Source organism: Phacochoerus africanus, chromosome 2 (assembly GCF_016906955.1).
Source record: "Phacochoerus africanus isolate WHEZ1 chromosome 2, ROS_Pafr_v1, whole genome shotgun sequence".
NCBI classification, from domain to species: domain Eukaryota; kingdom Metazoa; phylum Chordata; class Mammalia; order Artiodactyla; family Suidae; genus Phacochoerus; species Phacochoerus africanus.
Window position 1 is genome coordinate 123605171 of NC_062545.1, and position 24651 is coordinate 123629821.

General features: G+C 38.6%; 1 protein-coding gene across 5 annotated transcripts in view; it reads left to right on the forward strand.

The window, feature by feature from the left end:
* Window positions 1-24651, forward strand: part of ATP8B4 (ATPase phospholipid transporting 8B4 (putative)) — a 256893-nt gene that overhangs the window by 4821 nt on the left and 227421 nt on the right. For 4 of the 5 annotated variants that reach the window (XR_007133091.1, XM_047766387.1, XM_047766390.1 and 1 more), the window contains exon 2: window positions 8004-8072. Coding sequence is in view for 4 of the 5 variants with exons in the window: in XM_047766387.1 (XP_047622343.1) it covers window positions 8045-8072 (28 nt within the window). In the remaining variant the exon portion in view is untranslated. Of the gene's footprint in view, window positions 1-91; window positions 180-8003; window positions 8073-24651 lie in introns of those variants that run through there. The other variant, XM_047766388.1, reaches the window with a different exon arrangement.

The following is a 24651-nucleotide window of genomic DNA, read 5'->3' on the forward strand; positions in this document are numbered from 1 at the left end:
AGGAGTAAAGGGGAGGAAGCAGGAGGAGGGAGGACAGAGCAAAGAGGAAGGAAGAAGGGGGAGGGATCACATTTTTATGGAGTGAACTATATTTACACATGATTTAACCTTGTAGCAGTCCTGGGAGGAAGGCATTATTACCTCAATTTTACAGATTTGGAGGTTGAGTCTTAGGAAAGGTAAGTGACTTGGTCAAAGTAACACTAGATAGAAAGTAACTGAGCGGAGATTGGGATCTGTTATCCTGAATGTCTCTCTGATATAGTACAATGTCCCCAAAGAGGACCAGAAGACAGATCTGGGGAAAGAGGAAGGTAAGCGAAACAGAACAGGGACTGGAGAATAGAATGGAAGGGGCAGGAGATCTTAATGAGTTGAGGGCTGGGGTTGGGCTCCTTGAAGCTGTATGGCCCATCTTGTCCCTGAGTCCTGAGAACTGGGGGAGAACCCACTGCTTGCAGGCAGTAGAGGATCCCCCAGTAGGGATACTCCAGTTTCTCCCTGGACCCTGAGATGAAGCTAGGCAGGGGGGCTTCCTGGGCAGCACTCTTGAGAGCTGCCAAGAATCTACCTTTGCTGCTCTCCTGGCTTCACCTGTGCCTCCTTTCTCTTCCCCAGCTGCCCTGGCCCCAGCCTTTCCCCTTTCTTGTCTAGTCTCCTCTGATTCCTTTGCCTTCCTGTTACTCTCCCTCATATTTCTAATCTCTCTTCTCACTGGTTCTACCCCCAGTCTCATTACTCACTCACACTTTACCACCTTTATTTTACAACAGAGCGTCTTACAAGAATTACATTCATTGTTCTCATTTCATCCTATGTTTATGTAGACTTTTTGACAGAGACCATTCAGAGGGCTTCCTTCGAGATAACTAATATCTAGCAAGTACTTCCATTGTGTGTCCTTGTGTGTACATTCTGAGGCTTACAGAGCTTACTTGCACTATATTCTGTAATGTTAGTAGAAAAAGCAGGAATCCAGCATCAGGTGGTATGATGCCCATGTATAAGCTTGCAGCCATAGCGTCCTACTGCCCTTTCAGCAGGTCAGCAGGCTGTTCCCTTAGTGGCCTCTTGGTGAATTTATTATGACTAGAGTGGGTCATTTGTGCTGTAGAGTTTGGACCCTAATTCAACAGCATACCAAAAACAGATCTGTCTTTCTGGGACAGGTTAATACAAGCTCAGGAGACTGATGCTATAGAGTAGGATGAATGACAATTTGTTAATTGAAAACATGCAATATAGCTGTCAGGAGGGCCAGAATGTTCACTTCAACATGCATGACAGGTGTATTTTTTCCCCCGAAGGCAGATTTCTGTGGGAAAGCAAGTTATTATCAGCAAACTGCTTGGTGATCCTGGAATTGGAGCAGGGGGAATTAACTCTAATAACTTGACTGCTGAATGGCCTCTGATCATTAAAGAGAATCTCCATTTTCATCCTTTGTTTAAAGTGTTGAGTCACCTGCATCCAGTTGTACCCATTTTCACTATAAGCAGGGACCTCCTTGAGGAATCACCAGGATGATTGACCAGGATGCCCTCTTCTGCAAATAGCTTCTTAAGTAGTATTTCCATCTTGGATGTCTTGTCACCACCTTCAATGTCAAGGTATCTGAAACCAACTCCTATTTCCCTTGAACAAACTGCAATTTTCCTTCGACTTTTCCATTTTTCCCATTAGAGGAATTATTTTCCAAGATTCAAAACCCAAATTTAAAATGTTAAAAGCCTCAAATTCTTCATGCAAGTATTGCTCTCAATCTTTGCCAATAAAGTAGTCATTTTAATGAATTAACACACATAAAGTGCTTAGCTATTATTGTAGTTCCATTTCTCTCTCTTCCTACATTTCCACAGACCTTTCTTATAAAAACCCACTAACACTTTGACACAAGAAAAGCACCATTTAAATTCTTTACATAAGGTGAAGGTAAGGGTAAGATAAGACCTATCTAGCAGCTCAACTTTTCCCGTTTCTTCTGCTTTGAGGTAATTTCAAAAAAGGAGGAAGGTATTCATGGAAATAATATTTGCTTTAGCACTTGTAAATGGTTGAATTTCAAATTCCTAAGTTCCTACTTTTGGGGCTAGATTTCATTTTAGCAAATCCTTCTTTTGTATTTTTATTATTTTATTATAGTTTATTTACAAATCCTTCTTTATCACTTGATTTTTTTTGAGTCTATTTCTTTAGACTTTCACTGATTCTAAAGTTCAACAAAAGATGGCTTTTTCTTTACTTTGACATCTTTTACAGGTGGAGAGAATGTCAGCTGGAGTATTTTGGTGAACTCATATATGTACAACAATAAAAGCACTAAATTTTACTTCTTCAAATTTACACTGGGCTCTGCTACATTAGTATGAATCCTCCATTAAATATGCTGGGATTGCTGCTGTTACAAGGATAAGATTGAATTGGAGGAAACATGGACTTGAACTTCAGTTGTTAATTTTTGTTGTAATCATATGCTCTAGAGAATAAAAACACTTGAATCAGGTCATTAACAAGAAACAACTTTTACGAATCTTACATAAATATTGTTTAATTTATACAACAGTAATTGCATTATTTCTGTGGATTCATTATGCAATAGAGAATATTTTCTACAAAAGCAAAAATGGCTAAAATTTAAACAGAATTTATTCATTATCTTTAAAATAAAAAGGCTTCAAAGATATTTGTGAAATGGCATTAGAGAAAGTAAAAGCAATGAAATAGTTGTATGGCTTAAAGGTAATTTTAGGAAGAATATGGTATTGCTTTATGTTTAATTGTTAGAGGTTTTTTAAAATGATAAGTGCTTGTAGGAAGATCTAAAATAAGAGAGAGAAGGGGTTTCATGGGTATTTTCTTTTGAGTTCCCTTTATATTAAACAATCGTGTATTTAATTCATCCTTTATACTGCCTGTTAGTACTAATCCATCAAAGCAATCTAGCGAACCAATAAGGAAAAAGGAAGAAAAAGTTGGCCACTGGCCAGTACCTTTAATAACTTCCTGAGAGATTGAATTTCTTTCTTTTACCGCCTGTCAGAGTGGAGAGTCCCTTTTGCCATCTTGCTTAAAGAATAATTCTTTTCACCTGCTCGAGGGACTCTGCACCCATGAAAACAAAACCTGTTTACTTAGTCCCTAGAGAGAGTTTTCAAGTCCTAACAAGTTGGCTTAGAATTTGCTGATGAACCTTAACTCTCTGACCAGATGGGGCCACCAGATCCAGGTGTCATTGTCACAGAATCCTTTTCCATGTTGCTTTTTTGTATCTGTTGTTGTACGTATTTTTTGGAACACAGATAGTCCTTTATGGATTAAAACTTCCCTTGTCCATGTTACTTCTCGTAGAAAGGATTTCCCTCAAAAAATCCCTTTTGTGCATTTTCTTCTAGAGTCAGAATGCTTCCTCTTGCCCTCCTCCCCCCAAATTTGCAAATTTCCTCCTATCTCATGCTCTTCAGTTTGCCTGCAATCCTGTTCCTATTGGTAATCAAATGCTTCTTGTTCTTTGAGGTTCTTCCTAGGCTTGGGGGGCGGGTGCACAGGAGGATGGGGACCAACTGGAGAGAGGGAGCAGTCAAGAAAGCCATGATGATTCGCAATTTGGGAAGATCTAAGACATTCTTGTACTTGAGGTTGGGGTCTGGGAAGGGATAGTTGCTAAAAGGGAAATGCATTTTAGCATCTGGAGGCCTTTGTTTCATTCCTTATAGAAACTGAGAGCAGCAATCATTCTTTCATTTAGCAAATGTTTACTGAATACTGCTGTAAGCCAGGCATGCATTAGATGCTGGAGGTATAACTATAGATAAGACATATCAGGTCTCTGCCCCACTGGAGTTGTAGACTAATGGGAAATCAGCCAATACAATAGGCAGACACATTCTAGAATGATAGGGGCTCTGAAATGGAAAGTTCTGGATTCTATGAGAGCAGATAGGAAGTGCTCTTATCTTTGATTTGGGAGACCAAGGGAGGACTCCTAGAGGAAGTGATCTATGAGTTGATATTGGAAATTTGAGTATGAATTTTTCAGGTGAAGGGGTTGACAATGGGGTTGGCTTCTTACAGGCAGAGGGAAGAGCATGTGTGAAGGCCCTCAAATGGAAAGAAGCTAAATTGAGTATTTCTGTAAAATAGACGTGAGGGGTTACAAGGAGGAATGGGGGTAGTACGGAGAGTGATGAGAATCAGGCTAGGAAAGCTAACAGGGACCAGGTTGCAGAGCAATGAGTCATGTTAGAATTTGATCTTTTTTTTCTAAGGCCAATGGGAGGTCATTGGAGGGTTTTAATCAGGAATGTGACATAATGCCATTTAACTTTTATAGAGGTGACTCTGACTTCAATGTGGATCTTGGTCTGTAGGTAGCCAGGGCTAGAGCTGGGAAACTCATTAGGAGGAATGCACAGGAAAGCAGTCACTGATCAGCAGGCATGTCCTAGGGGCGTCTGCTGCCTAGAGGGGGTGGGGAGCAGTGAGCAGGGGAAGTGGGGGGGACTGTCTTAGGCAGCTTTTGGTGGCAGTTGGTAGAAGGCATGGGAAGAAAAACAGAAGAGTAATTTGATGGGTTACACTTGAGGACCTATCCCTGCTTCTGGCAGCACCTGGCAGTGGTACCCTTGTCTTCTTGTTGGATTCATCAGTTCTAGTGGCTTGTCCCTGAAAAAGCAGTGAGTTTTACATGATGCTGATGGCCTTGTTTGTCAGGGGCACCGGAGGGGTGGCTGTTCCCTCAGCAGGTTGCTGTTTATCTAGCAGCTGGTGATGGGAACTCATGAACCTCTGGGCAAAACAGGGAGAAATATTGATGGTTGCAGGCTTTTTAGACTCCAGAGATTTGTAGTGGAGCAGTAGGTGTTGATGAAATTCCTCTGCATTCTCTTTTTCTTGCAACTCTTAAGCCATAAGCATTACCCTTCCTCTTTTCTGGTCTCCACATGACTGAACAACTTCTTCTTTTATGTTTATTTAATGCATCCTGCTATGCCACTTCTTTGAGCAGGAACAAACAAACCATTTCTCTCTCTATTTTTTTTTTGTCTTTTTAGGGCTGTACCTGTGGCATATGGAGGTTCCCAGGCTAGGGGTCAAATTAGAGCTTTTGCTGCTGGCCTATGCCAGAGCCACAGCAATGCCAGATCCGAGCTGCATCTGTGACCTACACCACAGCTCACAGCAATGCCAGATTCCTAATCCACAATGGGAACTCCCAACCATTTCTCTTTTTAATCTAAAGAGCATGCATTCAGTACTTCTGCCTACCCTGTCATGTGTCTGCCAAGGTGCCTGAGTTCATTTCCATCGTCTATTGAGTTCTAAATATTGAAGTTATTTGTTTGCTTCTTTATTTATTCATTCTAAATCCTTAATAGAGTTTATCTCATGAAGAAGACTAGGCTGTATGTAAGGAAAAAATGAAAGACAATAATAACATTATTCTGCCTCCCTATTTATTTATTGCTAAATGATTTTATTTTCCTTCCAGTTTTAGTAGGATATAATCTGACATACAGCACTGTGTAAGTTTAAGGTGTACGGCATCATGATTTGATCAGTATTATTTAATAATTTCCAGATGCCATCATCTCAGATAGATAAAAGAAAAAGAAAAAAGTGTTTTTTCCTTGTAATGAGAACTCATAAGACTTACTCTCTTAAAAGCTTTCGTATATAGCACACGACAGTGTTAATTATATTCATCATGTTGTACATGACATCCCTAGTGCCTGATATCTTCTAACTGGAAGTTTGTACATTTTAATCACCTTTATCCTTTTCCACTTCCTTCCATACCCCACCTCTGGTAACCACAAATCTGATCTTCTTTTTTTTTTTTTCCTGTAGTTTATTGTTTGTCTTTTGAAATATAATTGACCTACAACACTATGTTAGTTCCTGGTGCGCAGCACCACAATTTGATATTTCTATACATTTCAAAATGATCCCTGTAGTAGGTCTAGTTACCGTCTATCACCATATGGATCTATTGCATTATTATTGACTATATTCCCCACACTGTACATTTCTTCCCCATGACTCATTTATTTTGTCACTGGAAGTTTGACCCTCTCAATATCTCATACCTATTTTACTCATCCTCCCACTTCCCTCCTTGCTGGCAATCACCTTTTTGTTGCCTGTATCTCTGAGGGTTTGTGTGTGTGTGTGGGGGGAGGGGGATTCTAGTTACTAATTTCTTTGTTTTTCAGATTCTAGATATAAGTGAGATCATACAGTAGTTGTCTTTCTCTTGTTTCACCTAACATAATACTCCCTAGGTATATCCATATTATCGAAAATGGTAAGATTTCATTCTTTTTGATGTCTGAATAGTATTCCACTGTGTGTGTGTGTGTGTGTGTGTGTGTGTGTGTGACATCTTCTTTATCCATTAAGCTCTCAATGGGTACTTAAGTTGCTTCCATATCTTGGTTATTGGAAATAATGGTGTGATGAACATAAGGGTGCATATATCTTTTTTTTTTTTTTGGTCTTTTTGCCATTTCTTGGGCCGCTCCCGAGACATATGGAAATTCCCAGGCTAGGGGTCGAATCAGAGCTGTAGCCAAAGGCCTATGCCAGAGCCACAGCAACTAGGGATCTGAGCTGCGTCACCAACCTACATCACAGCTCACAGCAATGCAATGCCTGATCCTTCACCCACTGAGCAAGGCCAGGGATCGAACCAGCAACCTCATGGTTCCTAGTCGGATTTGTTAACCACTGAGCCACGATGGGAACTCCCATGCATATATCTTTTTGAATCAGTGTTTTTGTAGTATTTGGAAAAATGCCCAGAAGGGGAATTGCTGGATCATACGGTTTTTTTTTTTTACACTTTTTTGAGGACTCTCCATATTGTTTTCCATAGCCATTTTGCCAATTTACATTCCCATCAACAGTGCATAAGAAAACAGTGCCCTTTTCTCTGTGTTCTTGCTAACACTTATTTGTTGTTTTTGATAATAGCCATTCTGAGAGGTGTGAGGTGGTATCTCATTGTGGTTTTGATTCGCATTTCCCTGGTGATTAGTGATGTTGAACATCTTTGTATGTGTCTGTTGGCCATCTATATGTCTCTTCTTTGGAAAAAAATGTCTCTGACCATTTTCAAATTAAAAAAAAATTAAAAAAGTTTTTATTTAAAAAATTTTAAGTTGTGTTGTATATGTTCTTTGTATATTTTGCATATTAGCACATTATCAGATGTATCATTTGCAGATATCTTCTCCTAGGCAGTAGGTAGGCTTTTCATTTTGTTGATAGTTTCCTTCACTGTGCCAAAGCTTTTTAATTTGATGTAATTCCATTTTCACTTTTACTTCCCTTGCCTGAGGAGACAGATTCCGTCCCCGCCAACACACCAAAAAAATTACTAATACTGATGTCCAGGGGTGCAATGCCTATTTTTTCTTCTAAGAATTTTATGGTTTCAGGTCTTACATGTAAGTCTTTAATGCATTATTCTGGCTTTTTAATAATTATATGGAAGAGACTATACACAAGAGAAAAAATTTTGAACTGTATTTTGTTTCTGTAGAGCCTGGCCAATAGTTTCTTCCACATTATCTCCCATAGCTTAGCAGTAGTTCCCAGCTGTGGCTATGGGAAGGAATCACTTTTGGTGCTTGAATAAAAGGCAGGTGCTGGAGCATTACCCCTGAGATACTCTGATTCACAGAGTTTTGAATGTATGAACAAATTTGGCTCTATTTTAATGCCAAACTGAATTGTATATTTGTACTTATCTTAACTAGTTCCATATAGCCACTGTAATACAAATAGATAATTTTCGTATAGAATTATGCTTATCTTATTAGAGTTAAAGCTGATAAGTGGGGTCTGTTATTCCTTATTGTGTTACCTAGTTGTCTAGATTTGACTAGGAATAAAGCTGAAGGATGGAAATTTATGGTTAATGAGCATTTCTCAAAAACGAATGTTGTGTTCATTTCTGGTTTATTGTATTTGCTTTTTTTTCTGTTTGTTTTGTTTTATAGGCCAACCGTTGAGACCTGGTGAAAGATAATCAGGAGCAATTATGTTCTGCAGTAAAAAGAAATCACTTGGTAAGTGTTGAGTTCTTGAAGTGACACAAAGTAAATATGATTTTTTAATTTTGATTTTAACTTTATGGAGGTGTAATTTATAAACAAAAACCACACATATTTTAAATGTTCAGTCTGATGAATTTTGTCTCTGCTGAAATCTGTCTCCATGTAGTTCCAACCCCCAGATCATCTGTCATGCCCTCTGTGGCAATACTTTCATATTCCCAGTGCCAATTTAAGAGTCTAGAATTATTGTCAGCATTTTTTCTTTTTCAAATGAAATGATTTATTTATATCCAATCACGTAGTAGTATAAATGTTAGATTGACCAGTTTCGACAGGGACAAGTTCCCAGTAGAATCTGTTGTTGCAGGGATTTGATAAGTTTAGTCTCACTCTTTTAAAAAGTAATTTGTATGGGGTTCCCATTGTGACTTGGAAGGCTGAGAACCCGACAGAGTGTCCATGAGGATGTGGGTTTGATCCAGGTCTTGCTCAGTGGGTTAAGGATCTGGTGTTGCATAAGTTGCAGATGTGGCTCAGATTCTTATTTATTTATTTATTTATTTTTAATTGTTATTTCCCCAATACATTTTTTTCCACTGTACAGCATGGTGACCCAGTTACACATACATGTATACATTTTTTTCTCACATTATCACACTCCATTGTAAGTGACTAGACATAGTTCCCAGGGCTACACAGCAGGATCTCATTGCTAATCCATTCCAAAGTCAATAGTTTGCATATATTAACCCCAAGTTCCCAATCCACCCCATTCCCTCCCTCTCCCCTCTTGGCAACCACAAGTCTATTCTCCAAGTCCATGATTTTCTTTTCTGTGGAAAGATTCATTTGTGCCATATATTAGATTCCAGATATAAATGATGTCATATGGTATTTGTCTTTCTCTTTCTGAGTTACTTCACTCACTATGGGAGTCTCTACTTCCATCCATGGTGCTGCAAATGGCATTATTTTATTCTTTTTTATGGCTGAGTGGTATTCCATTGTGTATATATACCACATCTTCCTAATCCAATTATCTGTCAATGGACATTTGGGTTGTTTCCATGTCTTGGCTATTGTGAATAGTGCTACAACGAACATGCAGGTGCATGTGACTTTTTAAGGAAAGTTTTGTCTGGATATATGCCCAAGAGTGGGGTTGCTGGGTCATGGGGGAGTTCTAGATTTAGTTTTCTAAGGTACCTCCACACTGTTCACCATAGTGGTTGTACCAGCTTACATTCCCACCAACAGTGCAGGAGGGTTCCCATTTCTCCACACCCCCTCCAGCATTTGTGGACTTCTTAATGATGGCCATTCTGACTGGTGTGAAGTGGTATCTCATAGTAGTTTTGATTTGCATTTCTCTAATAATCAGGGATGTTGAGCATTTTTTCATATGCTTGTTGGCCATCTGTACATCTTCCTTGGAGAAATGTCTATTCAGGTCTTTTGCCCATTTTTCAACTGGGTTGTTGGCTTTTTTGCTATTGAGTTGTATAAGTTGTTTGTGTATCCTAGAGATTAAGCCCTTGTCCATTGCATCATTTGAAACTATTTTATCCCATTCTGTATGTTGTCTTGTTTTCTTTTTGGTTTCCTTTGCTGTGCAAAAGCTTGTCAGTTTGATTAAGTCCCATTGGTTTATTTTTGCTTTTATTTCTGTTGCTTTGGGAGATTGACCTGAGAAAACATTTGTAAGGTTGATGTCAGAGAATGTTTTGCCTATGTTCTCTTCCAGGAGTTTGATGGTGTCTTGTCTTATATTTAAGTCTTTAAGCCATTTTGAGTTTATTTTCTTGCATGGTTGTGGGGATGTGTTCTAGTTTCATTGATTTGCATGCAGCTGTCCAGGTTTCCCAGCAATACTTGCTGAAAAGACTGTCTTTTCCCCATTTTATGTTCTTGCTTCCTTTGTCAAAGAATAATTGCCCATAGGTGTCTGGGTTTATTTCTGGATTCTCTATTCTGTTCCATTGGTCTATATGTCTGTTTTGGTACCAGGACCACACTGTCTTGATGATTGTGGCTTTGTAATATTGCCTGAAGTCTGGGAGAGTGATGCCTCCTGCTTGGTTTTTGTTCCTCCAGCTAGCTTTGGCAATTCTGGGTCTTTTGTGGTTCCATGTAAATTTTTTGATTGTTTGTTCTACTTTGAAAAATGTCATGGGTAATTTGATAGAGATTGCATTGAATCTGTAGATTGCTTTGGATAGTATGGCCATTTTTACAATATTAATTTTTCCAACCCAGGAGCACAGAATATCTTTCCATTTCTTTACATCTTATTTAATTTCCTTGATTAATGTTTTGTAGTTCTTAGTATAAGTACTTTACCTCCTTGGTAAGATGTGTTTCCAGGTATTTGATTTTTTGGGGTGCAGTTTTAAAAGGTATCATATTTTTGTATTCCTTTTCTAATATTTCATTGTTAGTATAGAGAAATGCAACTGATTTCTGAATGTTAATCTTATGTCTTGCTACTTTGCTGAATTTGTTGATCAGTTCAAGTAGTTTTTGGGTTGAGTCCTTGGGTTTTTTTATATATAGTATCATGTCATCTGCATACAGTGACAGTTTTACCTCTTCTCTTCCTATTTGAATGCCTTTTGTTTGTCTGATTGCTGAGGCTAGGACTTCCAATACTATGTTGAATAACAGTGGTGAGAGTGGGCATCCTTGTCTTGTTCCAAATTTTAGTGGGAAGGCTTTCAGATTTTCTCCATTGAGTATTATATTTGCTGTGGATTTGTCAGAAATGGCTTTAATTATGTTAACATATGTTCCCTCTATACCCACTTTGGTAAGAGTTTTGATCATGAATGGATGTTGTATTTTGTCAAATGCTTTTTCTGCATCTATTGAAATGATCATGCAGTTTTTGACTTCTCTTTTGTTAACTGGGTGTAAGGCGTTGATTGATTTGTGTATGTTGAACCATCCTTGTGCACCTGGGATGAATCCCACCTGCTAATGGTGTATGATTTTTTGATATGTTGTTGGATTCGGTTGGCTAAAATTTTGTTGAGAGTTTTTGCATCTGTATTCATCAGATATTGGCCTATGATTTTCTTTTTTGGTGGTATCTTTGTCTGGTTTTAGAATTAGGGTGATGGCATCGTAGGATGTCTTTGATAATGTTCCTTCTTCTTCAAACTTTTGAAAAAGTTTAACGAGGATGGGTATAAATTCCTCTTTGTATGTTTTGTAAAAATCACCTGTGAAGCCATCTGGTCCTGGACTTTTATTTGTAGGGAATGTTTTTATGACATATTCAATTTCATTTCTATCGATCACTCTGTTCCATTGATCTATTTCTTCTTGATTCAGTTTTGGCAGGCTGTAAGTCTCTAGAAAGTTGTCCATTTCTTCTAGGTTGTCAAATTTGTTGGCATATAATTGTTCATAATATTCTCTTATGGTTTTCCGTATTTCTCTAGTATCCGTTGTGACCTCTCCTTTTTCATTTCTTCTTTTGTTAATTTGGGTTTTTTCTCTCCTCTTCTTGGTGAGTCTATCCAGAGGTCTGTCAATTTTGTTTACCTTTTCAAAGAACCAGCTCTTGGTTTTATTGATTTTTTTCTCTTTTTTGAATCTCTATTTTATTGATTTCCTATTTTATCTTTATGATTTCTTTCCTTGTGCTGACTTTAGGTTTTGTTTGCTCTTCTTTTTCTAAGTCATTCAGATGTTGGGTTAAGTTGTTTAAGATTTTTCTTCTTTTTTGAGGAAGGCCTGTACTGCTATGAACTTCCCCCTGAGCACTGCTTTTGTGGCATCCTATAGATTTTGAGTGTTTGTGTCTTCATTATCATTTGTCTTGAGGGATTTTTAAATTTCCTTCTTGATTTCCTCATTGACCCATTGGTTTTTTAGTAGCATGTTGTTTAGTCTCCATGTAGTCAGTTTTTTCTTATTTCTTTTCCTATGGTTAATTTATAGTTTTATGCCATTGTGGTCAGAGAAGATACTTGAAATAATTTCTATACTCTTAAATTTGTTGAGGTTAGCTTTGTGTCCCAGTATGTGATCAATTCTTGAGAATGTTCCATGTGCACTTGAGAAGAATGTATATTCTGATTTTTTTGGATGTAATGTCCTGAAAATGTCGATTAAGTCTAACTTTTCTATTGTGTCCTTTAGGATCTCTGTTGCCTTATTGATTTTCTGTCTAGAGGATCTGTCCATTGATGTGAGTGGGGTGTTAAAATCTCCTACTATGATTGTATTCCCATAAATTTATCCTTTTATGTCTGTTAGTGTTTGTTGTATGTATCTGGGTTCTCCTATATTAGGGGCATGTATATTGACAATTGTGATAGCCTCTTCTTGAATGGGTCCTTTAACCATTAAATAGTGTCCTTCTTTGATCTTTCTTTATGGCCTTAGTTTTAAGGTCTATTTTGTCTGATATGAGTATTGCAACTCCTGATTTCCTGTCTTGTCCATTGTCATGAAATATCTTTTCCCATCTCCTCATGTTCAACCTATATGTGTCCTTTGCCCTAAGGTGAGTTTCTTGTAGGCAGAATATTGAAGGTTTTTGCTTTTTTATCCAATCTGCCACTCTGTGTTGCTTGATTGGAGCATTCAGTCCATTGATATTTAAGGTTACTATTGATAGATATGTGTTTATTGCCATTTTAAACCTTGTTTTCCAGTTGATTATATGTTCCTCTTTTTTTCTTTTTTTGTTGGATGGTTTACATTTATTTTATGCTTGAGTACTTTTCAGTTTTTGTGAATGTAATGTTTGGTTTTGATTTGTGGTTTCCCTGTTTTTAAAATACTTTAACCCCTTCCTGTATCTACTTGCTTTTGCCTGATAGTCATATAGGCTCAAACACATCATTAAAATAAAAAAAATAATCTGTATTTTCTTACTTTCCTTCCCCAGAATATATGATTTTTTTGATGTCTGGTTTTTATTTTATTTTATTATTTCTTAAACATCTTCCTGTTTAGATCTGTATGCTGGCTTATTTAAGTGACTGCATTCCAGTTGTTATTTCTTCCATCCTAATTCTTCTTTTCTTCTTCTCTCTCTCTTTTTTTTTTATTTTAGAGAAGCCCTTTCAGTATTTCTTTTAGAATGGGTTTAGTATTGCTGTACTCTTTTAGTTTTTGTTTGTTGGATAAAATCTTTTTTTCCCCTTCTAATTTAAATGATATTATTGCTTGATAAGAGTATTCCAGGATGCAAATCTTTTCCTTTCAGCACTTTAAATATATCTTGCCACTCCCTTCTGGCCTGTAGTGTTTCTGTAGAGAAATCAGCTGATAGCCTTATGGGGGTTCCCTTATATTTAATGCTCTGCTTTTCTCTTGCTGCCTTTAGAATCCTCTCTTTACCTTTTGCCATTTTTATTATAATCTGCCTTTGTGTGGGCCTGTTTGGGTTCAACTTGTTTGGGGCCTTCTGTGCTTCCTCTATCTTGATATCTGTATCCTTTAGATTTGGAAAGTTTTCAGCCACAATTTCTTCAAATATATTTTCAATCCCCTTTTCTTTTTCTTTTCCTTCCTATTGTGTGTAGATTGGCCCACTTTATATTATCCCGTAGGACTCATATTGCTTTCATGTTTTTCCATTTGGTTTTCTGTCTGCTGTCCTGATTGGGTGATTCTATTATTTTATCTTCCACATCACTAATTCATTCCTCTCCATTATTCACTCAGCTCTTTATTGACTTTAGCTGAGTTTGCATCTCTGCAAATAAATTTTACAGTTTTTCTTGGCTCTTCTTTATATTTTCTATTTCCTTTCTAAAGGAGTCTACATTACTGTTCATATCCTCTCTTAATTCCTTCAGTATTTTCAATATCTTCCTTTTGAACTCAATGTCAGACTGCAGAGGTCTGTTTATTTGTTGACTGCTTCATGTGCATCCTGTTCCTTTAACTGGGAATGGTTTCTGAGCTTCTTCTTCTTGCTTATGTTTTTCTTTTTCTGTGAGTTTAGGGAAGCCAACCTGTAGTCTTGGAGGGCTACTTCTATGCAAGAGCACCCTTTTGTATTTTGTGGGGGGTTATTATTTATTTTAGGGGTGGAAGTGTGAATATTTGCTGTCTCTTTCTTCAGTGTGGGCAGGCTGTTATTCCCAGGATGATCAGTGTGTTTTCAGGGAGAAGGAGGCAATGGGTAGGGCCAGCAATCAGTGCCTGGACATTGGGCTTTGAAGAGCAGCAAGGATCTGCAGGAAGGTGGCACAGGTTTTTCCTAGTTGTAGGGCCCTGGGAAGTGGCAATAAACTCTAGGCATATCTTCAAGGTGACCAGAGCATTTGGTGGTAGCAACAGCAGGGTGTGTGAGTTCTCAGGGAAATGAGAGCAACAATAGCTTGTGTTTGATTGCAATGCCCTCCTCTGAGGTGATTGGAATCACAGGTGGTGCCTGTTCTGGACCCCTATTGGGAGCGGGCCATGACCATCTCTAGAGTCAGTGATAACTGTGTGGTTTGCCCCCACCACCTGTAGACCATGCATGAAGCAAGCCATCTCACTTAGCTCACATAGGAGGTGCTGTACAGGTTGCTCCTAGTTGCAGGATCCTGGGCAGTGACAGAGAGCAGGCATGTGGGTACTGCCTGGAATGTTTGGCCGTGGCATCAGCAGGGTGGGTGTGTTCCCGGGGTTGTGAGAGCATCAGTAGTTGGTGTTCAATCACAATGCCCTCCTCTGTGGTGCCCTTGAGGTGAATGGGACTGCAAGTGATTTTTGTTCAGGTATCTGCAGTGGCGGTGGGCCATGCCCACCTCTGCAATCAGGGATAACTGTGACAGTTTGCCCCCACTGCCTGGAGACCACACAAGAGGCACCCTGTCCCACTTAGCCCCCCCAGGAGGTGCTGCACCAGCCACTCCCAGTTCTAGGGTCTTGGGAAGGGACAGTGACCAGTGTCTGGGCACTGCCCAGAGCATTTGGCAGTGGCAGCTGCAGGGTGGGTGTGTTCCAAGGAGAGTGAGAACAATAGTGTATGGTGCTTGGTTGCAGTGCCCTCTTTTTTCTTTTTTGCCAACCCCTGAGGTGATTGGGGTTACAGGTGGAGCCCACTCACAGGCCCCCAGTGGTGGCAAGCCATGCCTCCCTCTGGCCTCTGAGATGACCACCACAGTCTGTCCCTGTGTGGCTCAGATCCTGAGTTGCTCTCACTGTGGCATGGGACTGCAGCTGCAGCTCTGATTTGACCCCTAGCCTGGAAACTTCCATATCCTGTAGGTGCAGCTGTAAAAGGAGAAAAAAAAAGTAATTTGTATGTATATGTGAATCAGAAATTTTTATTAAATAAAAATAAGAACATAGATGTCACCATAATTGGGCTATCCAGAGCTAACCGTTTGAGGCTCCCATGTTGCACAATTTATGGGGCTCCAACCAGTGACCTCTATTAATAGATTTGTGTATATTCATCCAAATATAAATCCCTAAATGAAATCATAGTGTATATGATTTTGAAACTTGCTTCTAAACAAAGTCCTGTAATCATAGGTACCTTTTATATCTTTAAATTGTTCTCTATAATAGTATTCATTTACATTTTCCTCTTTTTATTTTGAAAAATGGAAAGAATTATAAATACCCGAATACCTTTCTGCAAAATTCTACAGTTCCTACCATTTTGCTGCATTTGCTTCCTCTTCTCTCCCCCTTCCCACCCCCAACATACACCCTATACACATGCACATATTCACTTTTTATTGCTGTTGGAACATTTCAAAGTTAGTGGTACACATCATGACTCTTACCGCAAATATTTCAGCAGGGATCTCCTAAGAACAAGGACATTCTCCTACATAACCACAGTATCATCACTACACCCAAGAAATGCAACATTGATAAATAAGTAACAAATATTTCATTTAAAACAAATTTATTGAAGTATAGTTCACCCATAATGTTGTGTTAGTTTCAGGTGTACAGATGTATGCTTCATTCTTCCAGATATGCGTTTTATTATTTATCTCCATATTCACATAAATCTTATTCTTCAAGATGTGAATAATTGACTCAAACATTTAAAACATGCTTCAGTCTGTCTTCTGTTTGTTACTTGTAATTCACCCTTTGTGTGTAAACTTGAATAGGAATTCCAAAGACAATCACTTTAAAGTATATATGTGCTTTTCTACAAAGCAATCAAGAAGAGTGTTGTTCATGTGTAAAATACCTAATTCAGATTTTAGGTAGTTTGGTAATATGGGAAGCAAAGAAAGTAGGTAATTTGAGGCTTTCCTTAAACTAGCTAAAACTACTCTTGATTAAAAAATGTGAGGGTTGTGGAGTCGACTTGTGTTACTCAGTGGGGAAGCTCTTAGTATATTTATGGGGTGTGGGAAGGGAAGAATCAGACCAGGGTCACCTTATGTCTTGAAGGGGCCCTTAAAGGGCCCCTTTCTCCAAAAAAAGAAAATTACATTTTACAATTATGTGGGTATAAAGACAAATATAATCCAGGGTGGATTCATTATTGTACATCCATTATTCATTTTTCTTCTGCTTTTAAAATAAATGAAAATTTAAACATTTTGTGTTCCTTTAAATTATTGTGAGCTCTAGGCACTGCCTACAAATGAGGTGGTGCTTTAACTGAAGTTAATATACCTGCTTCTCAGACATTGTTTTGAGCATATATTATTTATATGCTGGGATTCAGCTTTTATAAGGCCTAGCCATTTTTATTAATTCTCACGGTTCTTTAGAAGTCAACTGAAAACCTAGTAGGTTAGTAGGGCCCCTCTCCCCCAATAGGCTTTGAATTCTAATTATTGTCTCACATCTGGGCAGGTTAGGAATTAGCAAATGCCTCAAGGGACTGGTAAAGAATATCAGGTTTACGTCAGTATAGTTCTTTTCTCTGCTAGAGCTCGGTTCTTGAAGATCTGGCTGATTTTGTTGTTCTATGGTAATTTCCAACAGTTTTGTATATTTCATCTAGGTGTCAAAATTGTTCTCAATAGATGGATTGTTTTGGACATGTTATTCCATTACAGTGGGAAGTAGAAGTCCCAAATATTTAAAAATAATATGTTTTATAAGTTTATCAGAAGGCTACATTAAATATCATTGTTCTATAGTTGATAGATGAGTATTTGAGAATGTAAAAATGTTCTCTAAGGAATGAGCAAAACAAATAGTCAAGTTGAATAGGAAAGCAATGGTTAATCAATATATTAATCAGACTTCTCTGATAGAATGTATTTAAACTTTATCTATGACACACATACAAACATAAATCTATTTTTAACTGCCTCATTGCAGTGAATAATAAAGTAATAAATACTTAGAATTGCATTCTATGTCATACACATTGATTGGCCACAGAACGTATTTCCAAACCATTTCTGCAGTTTTCCATTTTTTATTATTTAGAATTCCCAAATGTATAATATTCTAATTATCATACTTGGTTTTGAAAAAAATCTCTTAATTGAAAGATTTCATTCCTAGAATTATAATCATTTATTATTAAAGAATGCTTTTATATCCCTTCCATAGGCCCATACCTTAGAATATTCCTTTAATTCAATATTTGAGCCAGTATCTAGCATGTAGTAAGCACTTAATGAATGGTAGCTGTCATTGTTATTATTTTATGTAGTTTTAGTAAATGCTACCTTATTCACAGTTCTCTGATATTCCTATATCTCAACTAATGTTGCTTTCACTATTTGTTCAAATAGAACTTCCTAATTTAAGGAAATTAAGATTTTTATTTCTAGGCTCAATTTTGAAATCTAGATTTATTTTCTTTCTTTCTCTCTTTCTTTCTTTCTTCTTTCTTTCTCTCTTTCTCTCTTTCTTTTTTTGCTTTCCAGGGCCACACCTGTGGCATATGGAGGTTCCCAGGCTAGGGGGCTAATTGGAACTGTAGCTGCTGGCCTACACCACAGCCACAGCAATGCCTGATCCGAGCCATGTCTTTGACCTACACCACAGCTCATGGCAACACCTGATCCTTAACCCACTGAGCAAAGCCAGGGGTTGAACCCACAACCTCATGGTTCCTAGTCGTATTCATACTGCACCATGACAGGAACTCCTAGATTTTCTTTTGATTGTGGAATAAAATCAAATTAATGTAATTACAAATATGGTATTTTCTATAAAGAAAAATACTTTTAATGACTCAAATTAAAAGTGTACTGCAAATTTTAAATCTACCTTCACACAGTGTATAAACCAATTAAAACATCACATTTCAATGATTTTGGCTGAACCGACTGATCTGGCGTCGCTGTGGTGGTAGCTGGTATTCTTAAGATAATCCAAACTTTGGTAGTTCATTCATTCACTTATTCATTTATTCATCCATCTACTCATCCAGTAATACAGCCATCCAGCAGGCCATTTCACTTATTAAACACCTATTATGTGTCAGACCCTGTTCTACACAGAAAAAAAAAAAACTGTGAACAAGACATATTTTAAAAAAAATCCTTCAACCTGTGTAGAGCTTACATTCTTATGGGGGGAGGGGAAGAAAGACAGTCAGCAATAAAAATTAATACGTAAATTATCTTGTACACTGGAGGAGCGGCAATTTTCAAAAGGGTAATCAAGGAAGGATGAATTGAGAAAGACATAGTTGAGCAAAGGTTTGAAAGAAGTGAGAAGGGAACCATGGAGTTATCTGGAGGACAAGCATTCCAGGAAGAGGGAATAGCAAGTGCAAAGGTTTTGAGGTGAGAGTGTGCCTGGTGTGTTCAGGGAACAACAAAGAAGCCGCTGTGGCTGGAGTTGGATGAGCAAGTGGAGGAGTGGTTGTCATGGCTGGATCCAGGGTTTTTTGTTTTTGTTTTTTGAGGCTGATACAAAATACAAAATTAGGTAGCATAGGAAATAGCCATTTAGCATGAAAAAATAAATTCCTATAAATCACCATTTTGAAAATCTGAAAAATACCACAGACATCACAAAATTCAGAAAAAGAACACAATAACTTCATTAATTCATTGTTTAGCATATGTTTATAATACCTTTCTTCTTTGATTTTTAGCCCCTCTTTTTTGTTGGCCTCTTCTATGACCATTATTTTGTTACATAATTTTCTATAGAGACACCAGAAAGACAACTCGCCTTTTCCTCTAGCACATTATTAAACTTAGTTTTAAAATCATAATAGCTTATGACAGCTTAAGAGTTTTTCAGCTTCATGACTTCATAATGTCATATAAACATTTAGAATTGTCAATCTTGGGAAAACTTCCATCAAGTTTCTTTCATATCTGAACTGTTACAGAAGTACTTACTATACGTAGTACTCAGCAAATTGGTTGGTGCTCTCTAAGCACAGGAATCCTAATTTTATTTTGTATAATCCCCATGTAAAACGAAAAATGTGTATGATGTGTTTGTTATATACAATATTGAGGATACATAATACTTGACTCTTCTAATACTACTAATAGGAGATAAATTCTGTTTTGACTGGGAGTTGATGAAAATTAAATCTTCTGCATATAATTTCATGTGTGATGATTGGAAGAATCCTGCACAAGCTAACCTCAGGCTATGTATTGCACACCCCTGCCTCTTCCATGAGCCACATATTTCTAGTATGAGGTGCTTTTGGACATGCTTGTGTTGCTGCATGACTTTGAGCCCTGCACCTTTGTGTTATAACACTGGGTGATTCCCCACGGAGATAGGAGAACTATTCCCACTCTGGAGTGACCACCAGTAACTTAACTCTGTACAGAAGTGACAGTCAGTCACATAAATATACCATGCTCAGTACAGAATTACTTTATTTCCTACTTGACAGATTATTTGGATCCTAGCACTGTCTGACATGAGGCAAAATGTGATTCGGGGAACTAGAGTAGAGGAGACAATGATCTTAACCCTTGTGGCTAAAATATTTTAATCATGCAAATCAAAACCCGAAACAAACAGCAAAAGCAATGCAAACAAATTTCCAGTGCTATTCCTGGGGCCTTGAGATGAAAAGTGCAGATGAGGGTCTGCTTCTGGTAGCGATTTGAGGTCAGAGAGGGCAATGGGATGTCTCTGTGAGGATATCAAGCAGGGCCCTGAAGGCCTTTGTAAGAATTGGCTTCTCTCTTGAGATAGAGCAACACTGGATACTTTGTGCAGGGGAGAGAGATGATCCTTGTGGTAGGCCAATTAATGCCTGTTCTCCCAAAGATGCATATCTCCTAATCCTTGGAACCTGTGAATATGTGACCTTATACATGTGATGAAGTTAGGGATCTTGAGATGGGAAGGTTATCCTGAATGATATGGGTTGGCCCAGTGTAATTACAAGGGTTCTTATAAGAGGGAGACAGGGGGGTCAGAGTTAGAGGAAGTGATGTAATGATGGAAGCAGAGGTCAGAATGATGCATCCGTGAGCCTAGGAACACGGGCAACCTCTATAAGCTAGAAATACAGGAACAGATTCTCCTCTAGAGCCTGCAGAAGGGACTCAGCTTTGATGAAACCCCACTCCCTTTTATTTTACTTTATTTTATCTTATTTTATTTCATTTTATTTTATTTTTTGTTTTTTTGTGTTTTTAGGGCCACACCAGCAGCGTATGGAAGTTCCGAGGCTAGGGGTCGAATTGGAGCTACAGGTGATGGTCTATGGCACAGCTGCAGCAATGCTGGATCTGAGCCATGTCTGCGACATATACCACAGCTCATGGCAAAGCCAGATCCTTAACCCACTGAGAAAGGCCAGGGATTGAACCTGCAACCTCATGGTTCCTAGACAAATTTGTTTCCACTGCGCTACAATGGGAACTCTTCCCCACCCCCTTTTAAAAAAAATTATTTTATTATTAGGGAGGTTGCACACAAATTCTTTGTTTTCTTATTACAGGTCTGCTTTTATTTTTTATAATGATTTTTATTTTTTTCTATTATGGTTGGTTTACAGTGTTCTGCCAGTTTTCTACTGTACAGCAAAGTGACCCAGTCACACATATATATATACACATTCTTTTTCTCACATTATCCTCCATCATGCTCTATCACAAGTGACTAGATATAGTTCCTAGCACTATACAGCAAATTCTTTATTGGCTTTTCTTTCTTTTTTTTTTTGGCCACCCCGTGGCATATGGAGTTTCCTGGTTGAGATCAGGTCCTAGCACAGTGCCAGATCCTTAACCCACTGTGCTGGGCCAGGGATGGAACCTGTATCCCAGTGCTCCAGAGACGCGGCCGATCCCTTTGCACCACAGTGGGAACTCCCTTGATGAAACCCCTTGATTTTAGGCCTGTGAAATCCATTTTCAGACTTCTTACTTCCGTAATAATAAGAAAACATTTCTGTTGTTTAAAGTGACTACATTTATGGTGATTTGCTAGAGCAGCAATTGGAAACTAATGCAGTTCTAAAAGGGTCACTCTGGTTGTTCTGTTGAAAATAGGTGATGGGGCAGGAGTAGAAGTGCGGAGACATGAGAGGAGGATATTACAAAGGGGTGTGGGAGTGGGCAGGTGGCTTGGACCAGAGTGTCGTCAGGAAAGGGGTAGAGAAGCAGGCAAATTTCTCTTCTGCCCAAAGTTCTGGCTCTATTTTATCTCCTTTAAACTGTGTACGTATTGTCTGAATGCTTCACAAATAGGTAAATGAATCGAGGCTCCTTTCTTTTTGTCTTTTCACACTGGGGCCAATATTATATTAGAAGGAACAGCTGAGGAGGAACTATAGCTATCTTCTTGCCATGTTTGTATTTTGCTGCATCTCAGGTATTAGACTGCCTCTACCAAATTCCTTCTCTTTTAAGTAAATGACTACAGCTCAGCTTGGATAAGGTGCTGACAGAGCAACCTACCACGCACTGCACTGCAGTTTGTATATAGCTATCCAGTTCCATTCAGGGCTGCCTAGGACAGGCGGGGGTACCTTTTCACCACTTCACTTTCCTTCTCTCTGGTTTCCATTGGTCCCAGGCCTCTCCTCTGCTTCCGTGATGTGCGTGTTTACCCTTTGAAGGCCATCGCTGTCTTGCTTGTTGCTCCTTCACTGTCTAGAACAGAGTCTTGCTCAAAGGAGCACAGTAAATATTTCTGGAGGAAATGACTTTGTCTTGACTCCAGCAGATTTTATGTGCCACATGAATTCAAGGATCTGAGACACAGAACCCAGTTATATACTAAAGAATCTCAGTTGTTAACCCATTGTATCTTAAAGTGACAAAAACTAGTTTGAGAAACACAGTTTCCTGTGTAAGCCCTGAGGTATTAAGCAAATAAGAGCCCTACTTACATTTCCTTCTCATGTGTCTGTCTTTCCCACCTAGAGTTCTTTCCTCTTCCTTGTGAGAGATGGCTTGCTTGCCCCTTGGGGTGGCTGGAATAAATCTCACAAAGGGAAATTATTATTATTTTTACTTTTTAGGGCCACATCTGAGGCATATGGAGATTCCCAGACTAGGGGTCGAATCGGAGCTACAGCTGCCAGCCTACGCCACAGCCACAGCAATGCAGGATCCAAGCTGTGTCTGTGACCTACAGCACAGCTCACGGCAATGCCAGATCCTTAACCCACTGAGGGAGGCCAGGGATGGAACCACAACCTCATGGTTCCTAGTTGGATTCGTTTCTGGTATGCCACAATGGGAACTCCACACAAAGGGAAATTAAATGTCCTCCAGCTTCTCCTAGGCTCTTGTGATCTTTGGGGGAGATCCTGATTTTTTTTTTCTTTTTAAATGGGTATGCTACAGAAAAATAAAGCTACTTTTCATCTGTATAAAAAACATCCTTATCCTGACTCAGTCCATAAAATTGCAGTTTTTGCTACAGATAATCAATTGTAAAAGAATGTAGATAAGAAACCAACAATCTAGCACTGGATCTGTAAGAGAAAGGTGGCAGAGAAAGCAGGGGGGTTTGGACAGGGGTTTGGAAGAGTCTTAGCAAGAACTGCTCAAAGGCTCTGAGGAGAGGGCAGTCAGTTTCCCTGGAAAGACCTCCATGGTGAAGGTAGAGAAGCCTGGAAGCAATGAAATGTAAGAGGCCCCAGGCTACAAGGTTGATGGGGAGGGAGCCTGTGACTTGAAGTATATCCAGGAGTATCTCACTCACTGATAGAGGTCTCTTCTTCCCTTGACTTCTGCACACAGGTGCACATTGATTTGCAGTTTCCCAGTCTCTCTGCCTGGTAATACCCACTGTTTCCTTATACCTAGAATCTCTTCCAAGCTTCTTTGACAAGGGAGGCAGTTCAGTGTTTACAATCCAACTCTACTGCATAATCTTGTAAGCCTTTATTTTTCTCACTCGTAAAGTGGGGGCTAATAATAGCAGGTACTTAAGAGGATTGTTTTGAGGGATGAGGCATGTGAAACACTTCCTATAGTATCTAGCTTTTGAATGCTCAATCAATGTTCGCTTTTATAATTTCACTGTATTACGCTAAGTCTTAAGGCTCCAGTTGTGAATCTATACTTAAAGAGAACTACATAACGAAGGTTCATATGAAGATTTTATTGATTATATTTACCATGTGGATAATATAATTCATGTATGCTTGAGGAAGAATGAATCAGTAAAATATTTTCATTTTTCTTTGTGAAGCTATAGTAAGCCACGAGAGGAACAAAGCTTCCAATAAATCAAATTTTCCAAATATCTGGACCTGATGAGCAAATTGGCTCAGCCCAGAGGAAAACAAATCCAAGGCCCTTTTATATTTGTTGGACTCCCCTAACTCTGTTTCCAAGTTCTTTTGTCAGGACAAGAATTAAAAAAAAATTGTGGAAAGATTTTTTTTCCCCTCGATTCTCTCTTTAGTTTTCTGTTTAAATGTCAGTAAATAACCACAGCTGCAGGTCATCCCTGGGTTTCAATAGGAAACCATGATTTGGGACACATATTTTTCAATTGTATCAGAATGTGTTTTTGGAGTCAAATCTGGGAAACTCTTTTTTCTTTTTTTAAAGCTCTCCCTCCTCATTGTTCTTTCCTCATGTCTTTAGTGAATTGCTTTGGCTCCCAACCACACAGACCAGATTGTGAAGAATGAAAGAAAATTAAGAAGGGAAAAAGCTTAAGTTATTGATTTGGCTTGAGGGAATTTTTGTGGGATTTCTGACCCAACCCAAAAAACCATCAACCCCAAAACCCAAATGACACTCCATGTTTGGAGACATTCTTCAGCTTCTGGACTGGGACCAACCTTGCTGAGAAATATTAGTCCATGCCATCAGGGTTTTATAAAGAGACCCCTAAATTCTCTGTGGTACTTCATCATTTCATGATTTGGGGGAGCTCAAGCCAACTTCCTGGAAGCTGTTCCTAAACCACATTTGAGGAAGGACAAAATGCTCTGGAGTTAATTGAAGATAGATAGTGTGTTCATTAATTATAGGTTGATGGTTTCTGTGATCACTCATGGGCCCAGTGGAAGGCTCCTAAATCTTCCTTTTGGTCTTATTGACAGAGGTGCTGCCTTCAATAACTAGCTTTACATACTAAGGTGTTAGGCATTACTCAGGAGACAAACTAATCAAAAAAGATGCAGGTGATCCATTTTCTCTTATCTACTGAATGTAGAAACTAGATAATGCATAATTTATTACATCATGAGGGAGGAGAGCCCAGATTAGGAATTGGGTGTTGCCTTTAAGGA